This window comes from Podarcis cretensis (genome assembly GCF_951804945.1).
Source record: "Podarcis cretensis genome assembly, chromosome: 15".
NCBI lineage: Eukaryota > Metazoa > Chordata > Lepidosauria > Squamata > Lacertidae > Podarcis > Podarcis cretensis.
The window spans coordinates 26,659,639-26,676,671 of record NC_137185.1 but is presented as its reverse complement, the minus strand read 5'-3'; the positions used below and the strand labels follow the sequence as shown (position 1 = coordinate 26,676,671).

Here is a 17,033-nt window from a genome sequence, read left to right as displayed (position 1 = left end):
AATGCCAGTCTACTTCACAGGGTGGGTGTAAGGAGTGCTAATCTATGCAAAAGGAGTGCAACTCAAGGTGCTCCTAAACCTAACATGTCCCACCCCCCATCCATCGTATTTTTCGCTCTATAAGACGCACCAGACCATAAGACGCACCTAGTTTTTGGAGGAGGAAAACAAGAAAAAAAATATTCTGAATCTCAGAAGCCAGAACAACAAGAGAGATCGCTGTGCAGCAAAAACAGCGATCCCTCTTGCTGTTCTGGCTTCTCGGATAGCTGTGCAGCCTGCATTCGCTCCATAAGACACACACACATTTCCCCTTACTTTTTAGTAGGGAAAAAGTGAGTCTTATAGAGCAAAAAATACGGTAATTTTTGAAGAAGTGGGCATGATTCACAGGCCAATATTAGCCCACCAAGGGATCCAATTTGGGCCACAAGGCTTTTTCCTACAAACCCCACCCACCTGCCCATCAACTGAAGTTACTGATTACGTCAGCTGATACCTAGTAGGACAGGGTTTAATTGGTTGTGTGATCCAGTTCCCAGGCAGAATGATTTAATCGCCATTCATCAGCTAAACAGAGATTAAAGCCCTGTGCAGAAGCACCCTTTGAAGCAGCTTCTGCATGTGGGCTACTTCAAAAAGGCTTTCGCAAGGGATTTAAGATAGCTGCTGCACCCCTGTTTGGATGCTCAAATGGGAATAAAGGTCTGTCTTAAAGCCTTTTGCAAGTGTACCCCTCCCCTTTTAAGTCTCCAATCCTGAAGGCTTAAGAGGGACAGACAGACTTGTAAAAGACTTTGTGAGCATCCTCCCCATTCCCCATTTAAGCCTCCAAGATAGGGGACTTAAAGAGGGAAGGAGGAAACTCACAAAGCCTTTAGCAAACTCCTCCTTCTCCCTTTAAGTCCCCAATCTCAGAGGCTTAAAAGTGTGTGGAGACTTGCAAAGTGCAAGTGATTTTGGCAGGTGGGGCAGCCCCTCCTCCTGTCAAATCTGGCCTGTGAGACACAACTTCTATGGGTATGGCCCAAGCAGACAAAAGGGTTCACCAGTCATGGAGCAGAACAGTTCATCATTCACACTGATGTAGTGTGTTGCTATCTGGGGACCTTGCAGTGACGGAACATATTTTCTTTCTCACTCTATCTTAATAAAATCCTCAACAACATTTAAGAAACAACATTCCTGCAATTAAATTCAAAAGGTTATCAGCTCAATCACAATTTAGTAAAGAAATATCCATGCCATCATCTCTCCACCATTCCTTATGCTCTTTCTCAACCGCAATCAGCAGCTCTGTAATGAAGCAGACTGCTTCACAGTTTCCATCTGGAATTGTTTTGACAGAAAGCTTCCCCCCCTTCCCCTTTTAAGCCCAGGTAGGGGAGTGTGTGTGTGTGTGTGTGTGTGTGTGTGTGTCTGTGTGTGTGATTAATATTGAAGCCAAAATTGTTGCAATTGCAGACTTGTGATTCTGTGAGCCAGCTACAAAAAACACTCTCGTTTTCTCACAACCGCACCCCTTGACATCACAACTTGCACAAATGCCCTGGAGCCTCCATGAAATACTGTCCTCCAGTCCCAGCTCTTGTGCTAATGCTGACTTCCAATTATTGGCTGTAACTTCTTCGCAATGCTCAGTCAGCTGCAAGGGAGTTGCTATCGATCCATTATTTTCAGACATGGCTGCACTGGACAGCAACTTTATTGCTCACCACCAGCCTGAGAGCAAAGTGGCTTTAACACTCCCCCCTTTAACCCTCAGTTATTTATCTGATCACCCTTCGGGAGGGATACAGCTTGAACCCCACATGGTTTGGATGTCCATAAACCAGCCACGTAAGATTGGCCACCACCAGAGGTACAATATGTGGCTATTATCCATGAAAGCTAAATGGAACTTCCATATATATAAGGGCAATGTACTGAACACACAATGGAAAAAGGACGTTGCCTGATTTGTAAGCATCTGGCTGGTCCGTTTGGAAAAGTGAACTAACCCCAATGTATGGGTGTCCATGTTTCTTCAGATTTTGAAGGGGCGGTGGGTGAATTCTTTTGGCACTAAACCTAACAGTGGAGTGACAGCAACAGTACAATTTCATTTTAGGGCAGCTTGGTGCAACTTGGTGCCCTCTAGATATTTTAGACTCCAAGCCAGGGCTGTTTTTAGAGTCCAAGCCAGGGCTGTTTGCTCTTTTCCAATTTTCATTTCCAACATTTATCCACAAATCTAAACTAACATGAAAGGAACAATTAAGGAGAGTCTGGCTCTGCTAACCTTCCCTGTTTACCCATGAGCTGCTTCTGGTGTTCATTCTCCTTCTTCTGGACTCTAAAGCCCCTTTAATTATAAAACAGAGGCTGGTAAAGTGCAAGATCCCTCACTCCCTAACTGTACTGTGTACAGGTGAAACTCGGAAAATTAGAATATCATGGAAAAGTTCATTTATTTCAGTAATTCAACTTAAAAGGTGAAACTAATATATGAGATAGACTCATGACATGCAAAGTGAGATATGTCAAGCCTTTATTTGTGCTTCATTATGTCCAGGGTCAACGTAGCCGTCTACCAGGAGATTTTGGAGCACTTCATGCTTCCTTCTGCAGACAAGCTTTATGGGGATGCTGACTTCATTTTCCAGTAGGACTTTGGCACCTGCCCACACTGCCAAAGGTACCAAAACCTGGTTCAGTGCCCATGGGATTACTGTGCTTGATTGCCAAGAGAAAGATGAGAGACATGAGACCGAGCAATGCAGAAGAGCTGGAGGCTGCTATTGAAGCATCCTGGTCTTCCATAACACCTCAGCAGTGCCACAGACTGATAGCATCCATGCCACACCACATTGAGGCAGTAATGGATGCAAAAGGGGCCCAAACCAAGTACTGAGTACATATACATGCTTCTACTTCTCAGAAGTCCAATATTGCTCTATATGCAGTCCTTGTTTTGCTGATTTCATTTAATATTCTAATTTTCTGAGATTGTTAATTTGGGGTTTTCATCAGCTGTACGCCATGATCATCACAATTATAACAAATAAAGGCTTGGCATATCTCACTTTGCATGTCATGAGTCTATCTCATATATTAGTTTCACCTTTTAAGTTGAATTACTGAAATAAATGAACTTTTCCACGATCTTCTAATTTTCCGAGTTTCACCTGTATGCTAAGGATTTTTTAAAAGCTTTTTCTTTGGGAACATCGACCGCCTACAAGTGAGTTTGTCACCTGGTATCAAAGCAAGCAAACCACTGGAGACAGCCTGGGAACTTCAACATTGCCTACCCCAGGTGTGTGTGTGTGAAACAACAACATCGCAAGTGAAATAGGCACACATGCAGATACGAACAACACTGCATGCTTTGGAGATGGGAAAGAAGGAGGCGTCAACCTCTTGACCAACTTCTACAAACGGCAGTGTTAACTGGAAAAATACAACAGCTACTCTAGCATCAGTGTTATTAGGAGATGCAAGAGTTTTATCAGCTACTTTGTTTCTAAGCACAAGAAGGAAGGTTAAAAAAAAACTAGAAAAGAAAAGAAGAGAGAAATGCTAAGTTAAAAAGGGCTAGTTCTACATCCAATGTTAGGGTAAGAGCACTCCAGGAGAAGGAATTCAGAAGCACTTACGTGGCGGTGGAGTGCCTGCGGTTTCCCCATGGTTGGAACACAGATGAAAAGAAAAGACAGACACAGACCCCAAAAAAAGAAAAGATGTAACAGAGATGAAAATAAAGGAGGCGATAGAACAAGGCACTGGAAATTTAAAACAAGCGAGCGTTCCTTGCATTAGGGTCACATTTTCCAGGTAGCCAGGTTAAGATTATCAGAGAAGAGTAAAAACTGGGCAGCTACAGAAGCACAAGAGGGGAATCATGTTCATTTATCTGTGCACTGGATAGTTTGTGGGGACAAGGAGCACAACTAGCTTCCAAGGTAGAGAGGGAGGAACTGGTGGAGTGGGAGAGTCGCTGTGACCTCTGGTCTTTGCTGTAAGGCCCTGGGCGTAGCAGGAGGAGCACTGAGATGAACAGGCATAGGAAAGGAGGTGTGGGTTTGTTGCTGATCATTTCCAGGCACACGCGAATAACATTGGTTGGAGAAAATTGGGAAAGGGATATAAGGAAGCCCATCCAAACATGAGCAAGCTGGCTACGTAGAGGCTTGAGTGAAACCGGGAGCGGAAAAGGGCTTAGATCTGGGGAAACCACATATATATAAAGCCCATTTTGTTCCATATCATGTTACATTCAATCTTGGTTTAATTTTTATTACAAGTCTGAAAACATCTCAGCTTCCTCCACTTGCCCCTCCAAAGAAGGAAGGAACTGGATAATGGGAAAACTCAGTATGACAGACATACAGATCCATCCTCACTCTGAGGAGCAGCAAAATCCAGAGCATTAACTTGCAGTTAGCTCTCGCTTGTTCACTCTGAATCCTGCCCACATCCCGCAAAGCATATGGTGCACAAATGATGTGGAACTGAAAATAGGAGCCACAGTGGAACATGCATGCTCAAAAGCATGTACACAGCTCTGTGGCAACCTGATTCTTGAGTTTAACTCTTCTGCCAGTTAGATGGAAGTTTTAAGGTGTGCTCCAACAATATTTCTCTGTCTCTCACAATTCAATGAGGCGGAGTATATAATAAGAGTCAAGACTGGCCAAAAGATATAGTTGTTCATAGAGCACAGGGTTACAAGCAGCAGTGATGCCTGCTCTATTGGTTGGCTTCAAAATGGAATTAAAACAAATCCAAGAAAGTTGATAAGTCTTTTAATGGTTACTATGCCATGACGCCAGGGTTGGAAACAGTGTGCCTCTCAGTAGCAGTTGCCAATGGACAACAGAAGCAGGCCACTGCTATCCTTCTAGCCCTGTTCGCTGGCTTCTCATTGGGCCATTTGTTTGTCCACTGAAATGGATTGAGGCATGGATGGGTGGGTGATGACGACAACTTGTTGGCCCAGGCAAAGTAATAGGATTGTCAGTTTGGCTCAAAACTCAACCAATGCTTCATAACAGAGGAAGTTCAGATTTTAAAAAAACCACCCTTCTACCCTTTCTCCACCCTTCTACCAGCTGTGCCAGAAAAAAGCTGGTTCATTTCTCTGTCCCTTACCCACAAGATTGTTATGACATGTGCCAAGCTACAATAAAGGAGTGAGGGCTAGTTAAAAAAAGAAAAGCCACACTATCCCCCTAAACAATCAAACCCCTTATTTCCATAACCAGTCGCTGGGAGCGTAGCTTGGTGGGAGGAAGAACAAAAACAGAAAAGACCATCGGAAGACAGAAAATAACAGATGTTACAACCTGGTGAAATCAGAGAAATCTGGACAGATGTTTTGGGAAAGATCAGAATGAGACCTGCAAGAGGAACAGGAGCCATCCATGCATGGAAGGGAGGCTGCAAAGAGGCAGGGGGAGAAAATGAAGGACATTTGCAAAAAGCAAGGAAGAACAGAAAAGCAGGGAGTTACTTACGAACTGGCTGTGTCTTGAACTCGGAGGGAGAACTGATTTCGCCTGCGCCTTTGCCATTGATGGCAGTCAGTCGGATGGCATACCTTGTCTCTGGCTTCAAGCCCATCACAGTGAACACACCCTCCATGTTGGCTATTCCAGAAAAGAGAGGAAACAAGCGGGGAAACGTTTTAATCTATAGCAGAAAACGGTTCATTTCACAATCAACAACCTTGGGTGTGCAGGACCTGGAGAGAGAAGAGCATGGGAGAGGGGACCTGCCATTCTCGCCTCAAGAAAGCAGGGCATCCGTTGCTTTTTTGATGATACAATTAATATGCAAGCTTTAGACTAACAAAGATCTCTCTGATCACCCATGGAAGGGTTGCTAATTTTTCACCCCTAAATAGGGCTTCTTAATAAAGTCACAATTCAGAAGTTGGAAAACTTGAGTTGTTACCTGATGTTCAGCTTCCTCTATACAAAAACACACAGAGATGAAATTCTACTCTATCAAAGATAGATCCTCTTGTGGCCCTGCTCTTTCTTCATGTCATGTTCCCACAGAGTCCAAAACTAACAGTTTCTTCATGGTTAGTCAACAGATAAAAGGCCGATCCACACTTGATGGCAAAATCCTGACTTTCATGTTCAGTGGGTCCACTGTGCTCTTCCTATTTTTGCCCTGGAACTCTTTCCCCAAACCCCATGTTTATTTGTCCACTTTTGGGTTGCACTTAGTCAGATTTTTCTGAGTTTATCCACCTTGCTCTGCCCACTGTGCTTATCAGGATTCAGAGCAGCAGGACACACTAGGCTTTTGGGACTCAATGCTCCTTCCTCCTTCCCTGTTGTTAAGAGGGGTTGCTAAGGGCGCTCTGTGCTTCTGGACTCATTGGTCCTTCTTTGTCCCCCTCCCTTCTATGCAGACACCTTTTATACAATCAGAACAGAAGTATGAGTGGTTTTTGGTTTTTTTACATAACAGGGTCATTTGGAAAATGAGGGGGAAATCCTGGGTCGCAGTCAGGCAATAACCAGAAGCATGCAGTTCAACAGTGAGAAAACTCCTAATGAAAAACTGACCAGATTGAGAGAGGGGGCATGGAAAGAAAGGAAGGAGGTGAAAGAAGGCTGCCTCTGCCTGCAAATTTGTGGAAATTTCGAAGAAACTTATTCACGAGCCCTTGCAAAATCAGTTTTTCAAGTGGGCCAAATCTCCCTTCAGAATTTCCAAGCATCAGTTAAGATAAGATTTTTGCAAGAAACCTATGGCACATCTGTGGAACAGCATTAAAAGTTCTTGGGCATGGGGAAATCAATCTGTGCACAAGTCGATTAAAATATGGATGAAGCAAAGGTATTGCTATGAATTTGTGGGGTGCAAGACACCCTAAATTCCTGGGTCCAATAAAAGTTGGACTTAATCCATGTTTGCGAGTTAGGCTGTGACAAACACTGAACCCCTGGATTGTGTTAACAAGTCAGGCCAGCCTGGTGACTGCTAGCTGAATGTGGGTTGTTAGGGGACAAAGACCAGTGATGACCCAATCAAGAAAGCCAACAGGAAGGCAAAGACTGTGCCACTCCTCCAGCTGTGTGTCAGTGAGCAAAGACAAAAAAATGGGTTTAGGGTTTTAGTTTGGATGCTATAGGCCAGAAGGGACTAGTTTCACTAGGTTAGCGGTGATAAGGAAGAAGGAAGGTGAAGAACACTATGTGGGCTGACTGGAGCAGGCTTTAACAAAGAGAAAGAGAATATGGCTGTTGTTTTCTGTTCTTAAACCCACGCCTGCTGCATCCATGGGAGAAAGCAAGAGACCCTCTTGGAATGTGAATGCTCTCCATCTAAACTCAGGTTATACATATGTGTAAATAAACCATACATCACAAAGACATCACAGTCTCTGCTGGTTGGCAGTACTCAACACCCTACCTTCCTTAGCATCGTACATCCTGGAGTGCCAGTCTTCCTCTCCCCGCGCTCGCCACTCGGCCTTGTACCGGAGGATGGGAACGCCGCCAGTAGCCTCAGGTTCATCAAATTCCACTTGGGCTGTGCTTGAGTAGGGTTCGACTCTCTCAATGGAAGGTGCGGATGGTGTATCTGAGACAGGGAGGAAGGCGGAACAGACTAATGAGGCCAGATAGCGAAGGCTCAGGGCAAACTTGTACACATAAAAAACCTTTGCTGAATATGCACAGTATATTTTGTGTGGTGGTGACCCCATTCCTCCCCGCCCCCCTCAAAATGCATCTTTGAACTGAGCATTATTGGGAAAAGAAAATAGTAGCAACTTTCACCCCCTGAACACTGTTTTGCGCCTTACTCATCTCTGACACCTTTTACCCCAAAGTTTGGGCTGAACCTCCAAAAATTTTGTGCAGTCCTAGAAGAAACTCTACATGGGAATCACTGTAGTAGCCATAGCTTAGGGGCTAAGGTCTTTCAAACTGTTCAGGATAGCATCTTTGAGAGTTCTGGATGCTCTACCAAGAAATTTGTGTGTGGTCAATAGGAAACCACTGAGCAAGCTTATAAGGCAGCACAGTCTCATTCAGAAAAAAATGGGGGAGAGGAAAGTTTCTAGACCTCATGTGTACCTCTGAGGGGCACTTGGATGACTCACCTGCTTGTACAAGGATGAACTCTGAGGACTCCTGACCAATCCGGTTGACTGCTGTGCAGTTGTAGTTTCCAAAATCATTTTCCGAGTCTGGTGTCACCTACAAAGGGGAAATTGATCAGGAGGGTTAGAGCACCTTCCCTACTCGAAAGAATAAAGAATTTGATTTTTTTTATTTCTAATAAAAAAAGACAACTATTACAAATTACAATTAAAAATTAATGAGGGAGGATTTGGTATTCAGAATCCAGAGCTATATCATCATGCTTACTTATTGTCAAGCATTAAATACTGGAAGCCAACAATTGGTGTTAATTTTCTGATTTATTTTCTGATAATTTTCTGGTACTAGAACAATTGGTTAAATTAAGGCAAAAAAAAAAAGTGATGACTTTTTATAGATATTTCTCAATAAATCAGTTTGATATGCAGATGTTAAGAAATGAAGAGAATATAGAATTGGAGGATCCTGTATTGCCGAAACAATGGGAGAGTGTTATAACCTCTATAACAAAGGTGTAAATGGACCTTACATTATGACATACAATGGAAAATAATATTTAGAATTTATTGGACTCCACTATGTTTTCACAGAAAAGGACTAAGACAGCATTTTGTTGGAGATGTAATAAGGGTAATACTACTTTAAAGCACATGGTTTTATAATGGCCTAAACTTACTAAGTTTTGGGAGAAAGTAGTGAATTATATAAATCTGTGTGGCAGAAAAGTTATTTTTTCAGAGGATAATAGTCTTTTGAACTACATGCCTACTATATGGAATTTGACAACAGGGCAACATTAAATCAATTCATTGTGCCCTTACTATGTGTTGCCAAAAGACTGATATTGCTGCATTGGAAAGATAAATGTATGGCTTGAAGACCAGGATTGAAGACCTGACTACACTTGCCACTTATGAGTGGATTGCTTATAGACGTAGACTTTGCATGGACAAGTATAATGAAATTAGGAAAATATAGTAGATTAAAAAGTACATTAGAAATAACCTGACACTGGCCATGCTGGATGGGATAGGAGCTGCATCCACAGGCCATCACCCACTGGCTGTATACTCAACTCCTTTCACCCTTAAGGAGAAACAGGTGTGGTCAAACCAAACACCCACCCTCTGTGATGAAGAGGAGATTCTACATCCCCATGAATATGTATGTGCCCCAGGTTCCTCCTTAGCAGGGAACTGTATGTCTCACCTCTAGGTAACTGGCAGTTGGAGTGTTGTAGATCCTAATGTTGCTATAGTTGGAGCTTGGCAGCAGCTGCCCATCTCGGAACCAGGAGATGACAGCGCTTGGGTACGCAAACACCTCACAGGTGATGTTCACCTGGTTGCCTTCCCAAGTGTAAACAGCAACAGGGCCCTGTAGCTTCGGGGCATCTGAAAAAAGGAGAAAGCAGTATTTGGAAAAGTCATTAGCAAGAGAGAGTAAAGAGCCCCTCTCTAGAGGTGCTGCAACATTTCCTTCTCATACTTTCCCAAGTGCTAATAGCTACCTTTCTGCTCAACACCCTGGAAAGATAACCAGTTTACAATTCTAGTTTCAATAGTCTGCTCCTCGTGATGCCTTGGGACAGATTTGGTGCAGCCACTTCTCCTTGGAAAGGGTCTGCAGGCATGGCAGATAATATAAACTTTGCGGCCCTATGGGTGGCTGCAGACAACTGAGTCTTTGCCGAGCAAGTGTTGCTTTCTGAGGCTGGCTGTTGAGGGTAATCATATGGGTTTAGAAATCCTAAAGGGATCTAAGAAGCCAGAAGTCCTTTGCTGCTAAAGATTGAGAACATAAGAGCAGAGGCCCTTCTCGTCTAGAATTCTGTGTCCAATGGTAGCCAGCTAGAAACTTCTTAAAACTCGGAGTTAATGAAAGCAACAGCCCCCCTTTACTGTTTGTGACCAGTTGTCTTATTCAGAGCTATACTGCATCTGAATGTGACGTTCTCATGCAGCTACAGTAACTTCTCACTCCACCGTGCCCCTCTTCCATCATTATGACCCCTGCTTGCTACACCCAGAAAGCCATGCCCACCACTACCTCCCTAAAATTCTTCCCTCCACACATAAACATTCTGTGGGTTTGGACCCCTGGAGAGAAGAGGGGGCAGTGGAAAAAGGCAGAACCTGTACAATGGGAGCGGGAATGATAGTGAAATGTGCCCACTTACACTGGACTTCCAGGTGCATGGCTTGGGAATCTTGCCCTATGGTGTTGCTGGCTATGCAGATGTACTCCCCAGCATCCGTGTACTGAATGTCTTTCAGCGTCAGAGAGGATACCCGCGCATGGCTGCGCACCACAATGCGCCCATCCAGGGTCTGGCAGGAAAAGGAGAGAAGAGTTCAGAAGATATGGAAGATATGAGCAGATGAAGGTGCATTCAGAGAGCAGGGAATGCTTGGAAATCAGGCTGGGCTTTGCTGGGCATCATTTACCCTATGTCCATCATTCAGACATGGAATGGGGGAAGCAGTGGCCCTCCAAAAGTTGATGGACTCCAACTCACATTATCCTTGACCACTGGTCATTCTGGCTTGGGCTGATGGGAAATGTAGCCCACAAACATCTTGAGGACCACATGTTCCTCACTCCTGGCTGAGACACTAAGAGGCTGCCACCTGTGTTCTGCTTTCTGGAGGTCATGATGCTTTCCTTGCTGTCTGACCGATGAAGTTGAACTGAGCCAACAAAAACCTGCTTAACAACATTGCTTTGTTTTCAGGGTGCAAAGTTGCACTCCTGCCATGTGAAGGTAGGAGCAAAATAGACCCACTGTGCTGACATCCAGGTCCAATTTAATTTCTAATTAATTTCTTCAATGGCTGTTCACAGGCAGGATGGATACCACTGTCTTGTCTTTCCAGCACTGAGCTGAAGTAGAGTACAGGAAGACAGGGAAATGCTCATGTGTTGCCCAGGCAAATGTCCAGAAAATGGCAGCACTCATCATAGCTGCAACCAGCAGACTCACGCTCCACGAAGAAAAATAGCTGTAAACTTGGCTTTCAGACAACCCTACAAATGTCATGATGCTTTGGTTCAGTCTTAGCAATGACAAAAATATTAGCAGTGAAGGGGAATGAGGTCATTTCGGAGAGCAATTGGACTGGACTTTGTGCTATGCAGCCAGCAACTTAGTATCTGGCTTCCAGATTTTCACACTGCCCTGGTTGCTGCAGCTGAGCCTGGCTTAACTGCAGCTCCAGACAGGTCTTGAAATTCCAGTGGTGACATGTCAGACTCCTCTCCCAATGAGGCTGATGCCATTTTGAAGGAGCTCCTTCCTGGATCCTATTCTCTAGGCTAGAATCTTGTTTCTGGTATCAGCCTGCTAGAGGTCCCTGGGGAGGACATGAAAGAAACAGGCGAAGACTGTGGTTTGACCTTGCAATCGGTTCACAGAGGTAGACCGCCCCGAACGTGGAGGCTAAATATAAATATCATAGATAATGGCAACTGATAATATTTGTCCTCAAAACTGTTTTGATGCAGTTGCTCTTTTCTTTTTCACATGTGGGAAAGGCGGCTATTGCATCGTGGCTGGTGAAGCTTGGGTAAAGAGAGGGATTTCCCCCATCCCTCCCCACCCATTCCCCTTAATGCAAATGCACAAAAAGAAATAAAACAAGCACACAACCCACAACCAAAAAACACCCCCACCTAACCAAATACTCCCAAGAGAAAAAATCCTGTAGATTAACAAAGGAATAGCAAGATGTTTCTACAAAAGGAAAACAAAGGTGGTGTCTACTAGAAAGCTGCCTATCAATGAAAAAGCGATTCTTCCAAATTGGGGCAGTGAGATTATTAATATACTCCATTCAGGGTGAAAATGCATCAAGAGGCTGTCAGCTGGTCCCTGTTCTTTCATCTGCAGCCGAATCAACATTCCATAATATGCACATCAAAAGTGGCACTTGTGGCCTGATTAGGCTCCAGCCAGCTACAAAGGGAACACACACTCAACTGAATGCCCAGTTTTATCATCAGTTGTCATGGCAACAGAGGCACAAGGAAGATGATCCAGGAAGTCTTATTTGGGTATATGTTCCTATGCCCTTGCAGCAGTGAACAACTTTACATCCCATGAAAATCAGCCAACATTGCTAAAGGTGTCACATCAAAGAACCACTTTGGTTAACAAAGCATATTAGTGTCCAGCAGGGGCAGATCTAACAGTTTTAATTCACACATGACAATTTATCACTTAGGAACGCAGGTGGCGTTGTGGGTAAAACCTCAGTGCCTAGGACTTGCCGATCGTATGGTCGGTGGTTCGAATCCCCGCGGCGGGGTGAGCCCCCGCCGTTCGGTCCCAGCTCCTGCCCACCTAGCAGTTCGAAAGCACTCTTAAGTGCAAGTAGATAGAGACTGCTTTATAGCGGGAAGGTAAACAGCGTTTCCGTGTGCTGCGCTGGTGCTGGCTCGCCAGCTGCAGCTTCATCACGCTGGCCACGTGACCCGGAAGTGTCTTCGGACGGTGCCGGCTCACGGCCTCTAGAGCGAGATGAGCACGCAACCCTAGAGTTGGACACGACTGGCCCATACGGGCAGGGGTACCTTTACCTTTATAGAAAATCTGCACATTTCTGTCCAATGCACATGTACTGGAATTCTTCATTTGACAATAGTTTTCCATATGCATACATGGCGAAGAAGAAATTCTTGCATTTTGCAAACACCTCCTCCCTCACTTCAGTGTTTTACGCACTCCCAATTGCCACCCTCTTTGCTTCTGACATACTGCCTCTCTTCCCTTGAAAACAAATTCTGGATTGGATCCAAACACCCCAAAACACAAAACAGGTCTTGGGTTGGGGAAAGGAATGCATTTTCAAGGTATTTCGTCTCTCTCCCCAAAAAGTGATTTTTCTGTATCTTCAATTCTTTTGATAAACAAAAGAATGTTGTATCCTAACACATAGATAGAATTATGCTAGGAAGTATGGGGCTAAAGGATTTTAAAAGGTTACAAGCAATAGCACCCCCCCCCCAATACAAATACACGATGTCAGTTTTACCAGCTCAATTTCCCCCCACAAAATACTCTGAGGAAAAACAAGCTGGATCCACCTTGTGGAATAAGCAAATGAATACATTCTTAGAGAACTGGAGTTTATGAGCACCACCTTTCAGTAGTAAAACAGCACATGCAGCACGGAGGATATTAAATTATATACAAATGGATGTAGAAAGATGGCGGGCTGACTTGAGTTCTTACCATCTTTTTCTGTTTACTAGGAACCCTGCAATCCACCAACATATTTCACATTTTATAAAAGCAAAACTGTCTAGACTCAGTTTCTCGTAAGACCTAAGGATTATGGCCAAACTGGGTATGAATGCATCTTATTTTCCAAAAGGAAGTCACTGCATGGGGCTATGGTGCTTTGCCGTCATGCAAATTTCTTCTTCCTATGGCTAACCATCAGTCTATGGCTAACCATGCACTGCGGAAATGGTTAAAGCCTCTCTGTTCAGCTCAAATTCATATCAGGCTCCCCTAAGACTTCTTCTGGCAAAACAGGAAGACACTGAATATGCCCTCATGCATTTCCAGAATCACACCTAGCTCAAGCCCTTGACGATCTGTGATCATCCTAATGCATTCTTACTTAAAAGAGGTTCTTATCAGGCTAATTCAGTATTCTTTCCAACAGACCCAGCACCTGGCAAGTGAAGGTGGCTCATCTAGAAATTGGTCTAGCAGCAAAGGATGATCTGCCTTCTGCCTGGGTTCAGAAGCAGATCACAGAAATGACCAAGAAATGACAGAAGCTCATCCTACAGAGTTCCCATTAGAGTAAGAATAACCCTTCTCATCTCCTGCCATAGATGCATACATAATGAAGAAATGGAAAAGAGGATGATTCAGCTAGCATCTCCAGCATGTTGTTGTGTTTTGGCTCTTAAGAGTTTGGAACTCTAAGCAGCAGCTAAAGAAATTATGAGAACCACAGCAGAACCCACAGTTTCTTGCACCAGACTTCTCAGACTGATTTTGCTATAAGCCGGGTCATGTTTACTAGTACGCAGTTCTGACGCATTTCAAGAAGTCTACCCCATCCAGTTTATGCAACACACGTTTCATTTGCTCGGTACAAAATCCCAGTTTAATGGAAGCTGTTGGTCAAAATCATCTTTGCTAAAGTAGGGTTACGATTTAAATTATCCCCTTCCCTTCCTGCTCCCAATTTCCCAATCACAAAATTGAGCATGAAGTCCAAACTTGATGGATGTGGGATGAATGCACGCGATCAATCCCTCTCTGTTGCACTGTGGCTGAAGTTGGTGATCCATATAATACAGATAGGAGCTCCAGTTCGACACCTAGGTCAGCCAATTACCCATCTCTAAATGTAGTCTATAGGACCATCTTCTGGAGAACACATAGACTTTGAGATAGGTAACTGCACTGCTTCTGAGATGGAATGTGATGCAAACATTTTAAAGGAGAGCAGAACGTGCCTAACTGAAGGAGAATGAGCAAACAAGTGAATTTGAGCTGGGCTAAGTGGGCTGTGAGCACAAATCCTGAGATGAGGGGAATTACCAACTCACCCTTACCTTACTCCATGAGCCCATGGATGTCATGGATGAACAATGCTTTTAAGAACTTTGCTTTGGGAATTTGTGCCTAAAAGAGCTTTCAGCCTTCTAAGTCCAAAACGAAGAATATTGTTCATTGTTATTGAACATCACAGGTCCACTTTAATCCCACCAAAGCCCCACGGTGGAGGTCCTTGGTGATGTTTGTCCCATTCCAAAGACACTGTGCTTGCTCATCCAAAGATGCAGTAGGACAGAAAGAGGTTTCTAGAGCTACCATCAGATAGCTTGAACTTATTATAGTAGATATATAGATAATCAACACCAATGCAGTTACATTATTAATACTAGATTTAGTTGGGTTGCTTACTGCTACAAGAAATTTGTTAATCCACAACATTTAAATACATATTTATACACATATATACACAAAGCTAGAGAAGATTGGCTATTTGTCTGGTAATCTTATACCTCTTGTTTCTCGGGCCGGGTCCATGAAGCCTGGAGAGAACAGATAGATAAAACACAACACACACAAAAAAAGAGCAATAAATGTTTACAAATGTTGTTGCTTCCCCCGCTTCAGTTAATACGTTGTATGCATCACACTGCATTCCGTGCACATGCGAAACCAAATTTAAGAAGGGAGGTGAGGTGGGTGGGACAATGAAGGGCAAGGGGGATTATGGTGGGACCTCCATTCCCTGGTATTTGTTCCAAATTAAAGCAACAACAACAACCCCAAGTTTGATTGATCAAGGGCTAAACTATCATTTGCAGACTCTGCTTCTGCTCAGCAGCAAGGCAACTTAATCTGCACATTTGGCTCTGACACACCATTTTGCCGCAAGCAGCCCCCAATGGCAGCAATCCCAGCGACACCCCCACCCCTGCCCCACTGCAGCAGCTTTGCGATGCAAAGATATGGACAGAAATGTTTTCCTGGCACGGCATAAGCATATTACTCTGTGTCCACAAGCAGAGAACAGCTATTAAAGCGACACATTTTAAATGCTTTCTCATGCATGCATACAAGCATATTTTCTTTTTATGTTATATCATATTATTATGATGCATGCTGTTAAAGAGGCAAGAATGCTCATATCAGAAAAAAGAAGCACAATTTGAAATCTATTGAAAACAAGAAAAGTAGAATCCAATTTAAACCTCGGGGTCAGTTTCTCTACTACCTGAAACCCAAGGACGTTTTCCACCTATGCCCATTTTCCTGGTTTAATCTGCTGCAGTAAAAGGAGTCCATAATCACCTGGTAATAGAATCACACGACCAGGAAGATGCAAGATTTTGGGTGCAGTGAACACTGCGGATGTTTGGATGGCAGCAACAGACACAAAGGCCAATGGACACCAAATACAAATGGCATGTTCAGGGAGTGAGGATGAGCAATGAGGCACCTGTTTCCCAAATCATTCCCAGCAAGGTCAGCGCCACCAGCTCTGACAATGACCACAGTTTCCGACATACTGCATGCACACAAACCCTGCCTCAACAATTGCTGTCTCTGCTCTGACTCGGGAAGTGCTTAGAGCCTTCACCAACCTGGTGCCCTCCAAATGTTCTGGACAACAACTCACATCATCTCCAGCCACCACAATTGTATTGATGTAGGAGAACCCACAGCTGCCCTGAGGATTCTTCCCTCTGTAGAACGTCCCCGATCAATACAATGGGGGGACCCAATCTGCAACTTCAGGTGACAGCTACTCACATAAGAGACTTGCATGCAAATACGAGTGCTTGTACATGTGTAAGACTACATTACAAACAAGCCTAGTTACCCATCATACGCAGGAGCAAGTCTTTAGCCATATTGCCCTGACTCCTCCTAAGCAGCAACCTGAAATCATTGACACGGCTGACGTTAATCTAAAGGAACTTTGGCCTTGTGCTGAGCCCCACCGGATGTTCTTTCCAAACACAACTGGGAGAACCAAAACAGAAGGAGTAAGTACATTTCCTTCTTGCAACAAACATATGCACTACAAATCCATAAGCCCCAAGTTCAATAAACTCCCTATAAGGATCTAGTTAAGTCAACTCTCAGTCTCAGTTTACCCCATCTGCAACATGGGGAGAATAGTACTGACCCCAACTTACAAGTCATGTTAAGGAATACTAAAATAATAGATAAGAAGTACTTTTAGTTATTTAAAACACTATATAAATGCTAATTATTATTTGTCATTATCATCATTAAAGCTGCATTGAAGTGGGCAAAACTCCAGGCATTTCTAACAAAATCAATCCTTTTGAAGATCATATTCAAAAGTATGTACAAGACATTTATTTTGGTGGAGGCACTACTAATTGGAGCTAGGGAATTTGGCACAAAAGAGACGATTG

The 17,033-nt window shown here is 43.8% G+C and overlaps 1 protein-coding gene across 10 annotated transcripts in view; it reads right to left on the bottom strand.

Moving 5' to 3' along the window:
* NCAM1 (neural cell adhesion molecule 1) overlaps positions 1-17,033 on the bottom strand; it is a 214,857-nt gene that overhangs the window by 44,270 nt on the left and 153,554 nt on the right. For 4 of the 10 annotated variants that reach the window (XM_079954653.1, XM_079954655.1, XM_079954658.1 and 1 more), the window contains exons 9-14: positions 15,141-15,170; positions 10,288-10,438; positions 9,318-9,502; positions 8,108-8,204; positions 7,414-7,584; positions 5,499-5,630 (exon numbers count right to left, since the gene is read on the bottom strand). In XM_079954653.1, coding sequence (XP_079810779.1) covers positions 5,499-5,630; positions 7,414-7,584; positions 8,108-8,204; positions 9,318-9,502; positions 10,288-10,438; positions 15,141-15,170 — 766 coding nt within the window. Of the gene's footprint in view, positions 1-3,638; positions 3,654-5,498; positions 5,631-7,413; positions 7,585-8,107; positions 8,205-9,317; positions 9,503-10,287; positions 10,439-15,140; positions 15,171-17,033 lie in introns of all 10 variants that reach the window. The other 6 variants (XM_079954651.1, XM_079954657.1, XM_079954652.1 and 3 more) reach the window with 3 other exon arrangements.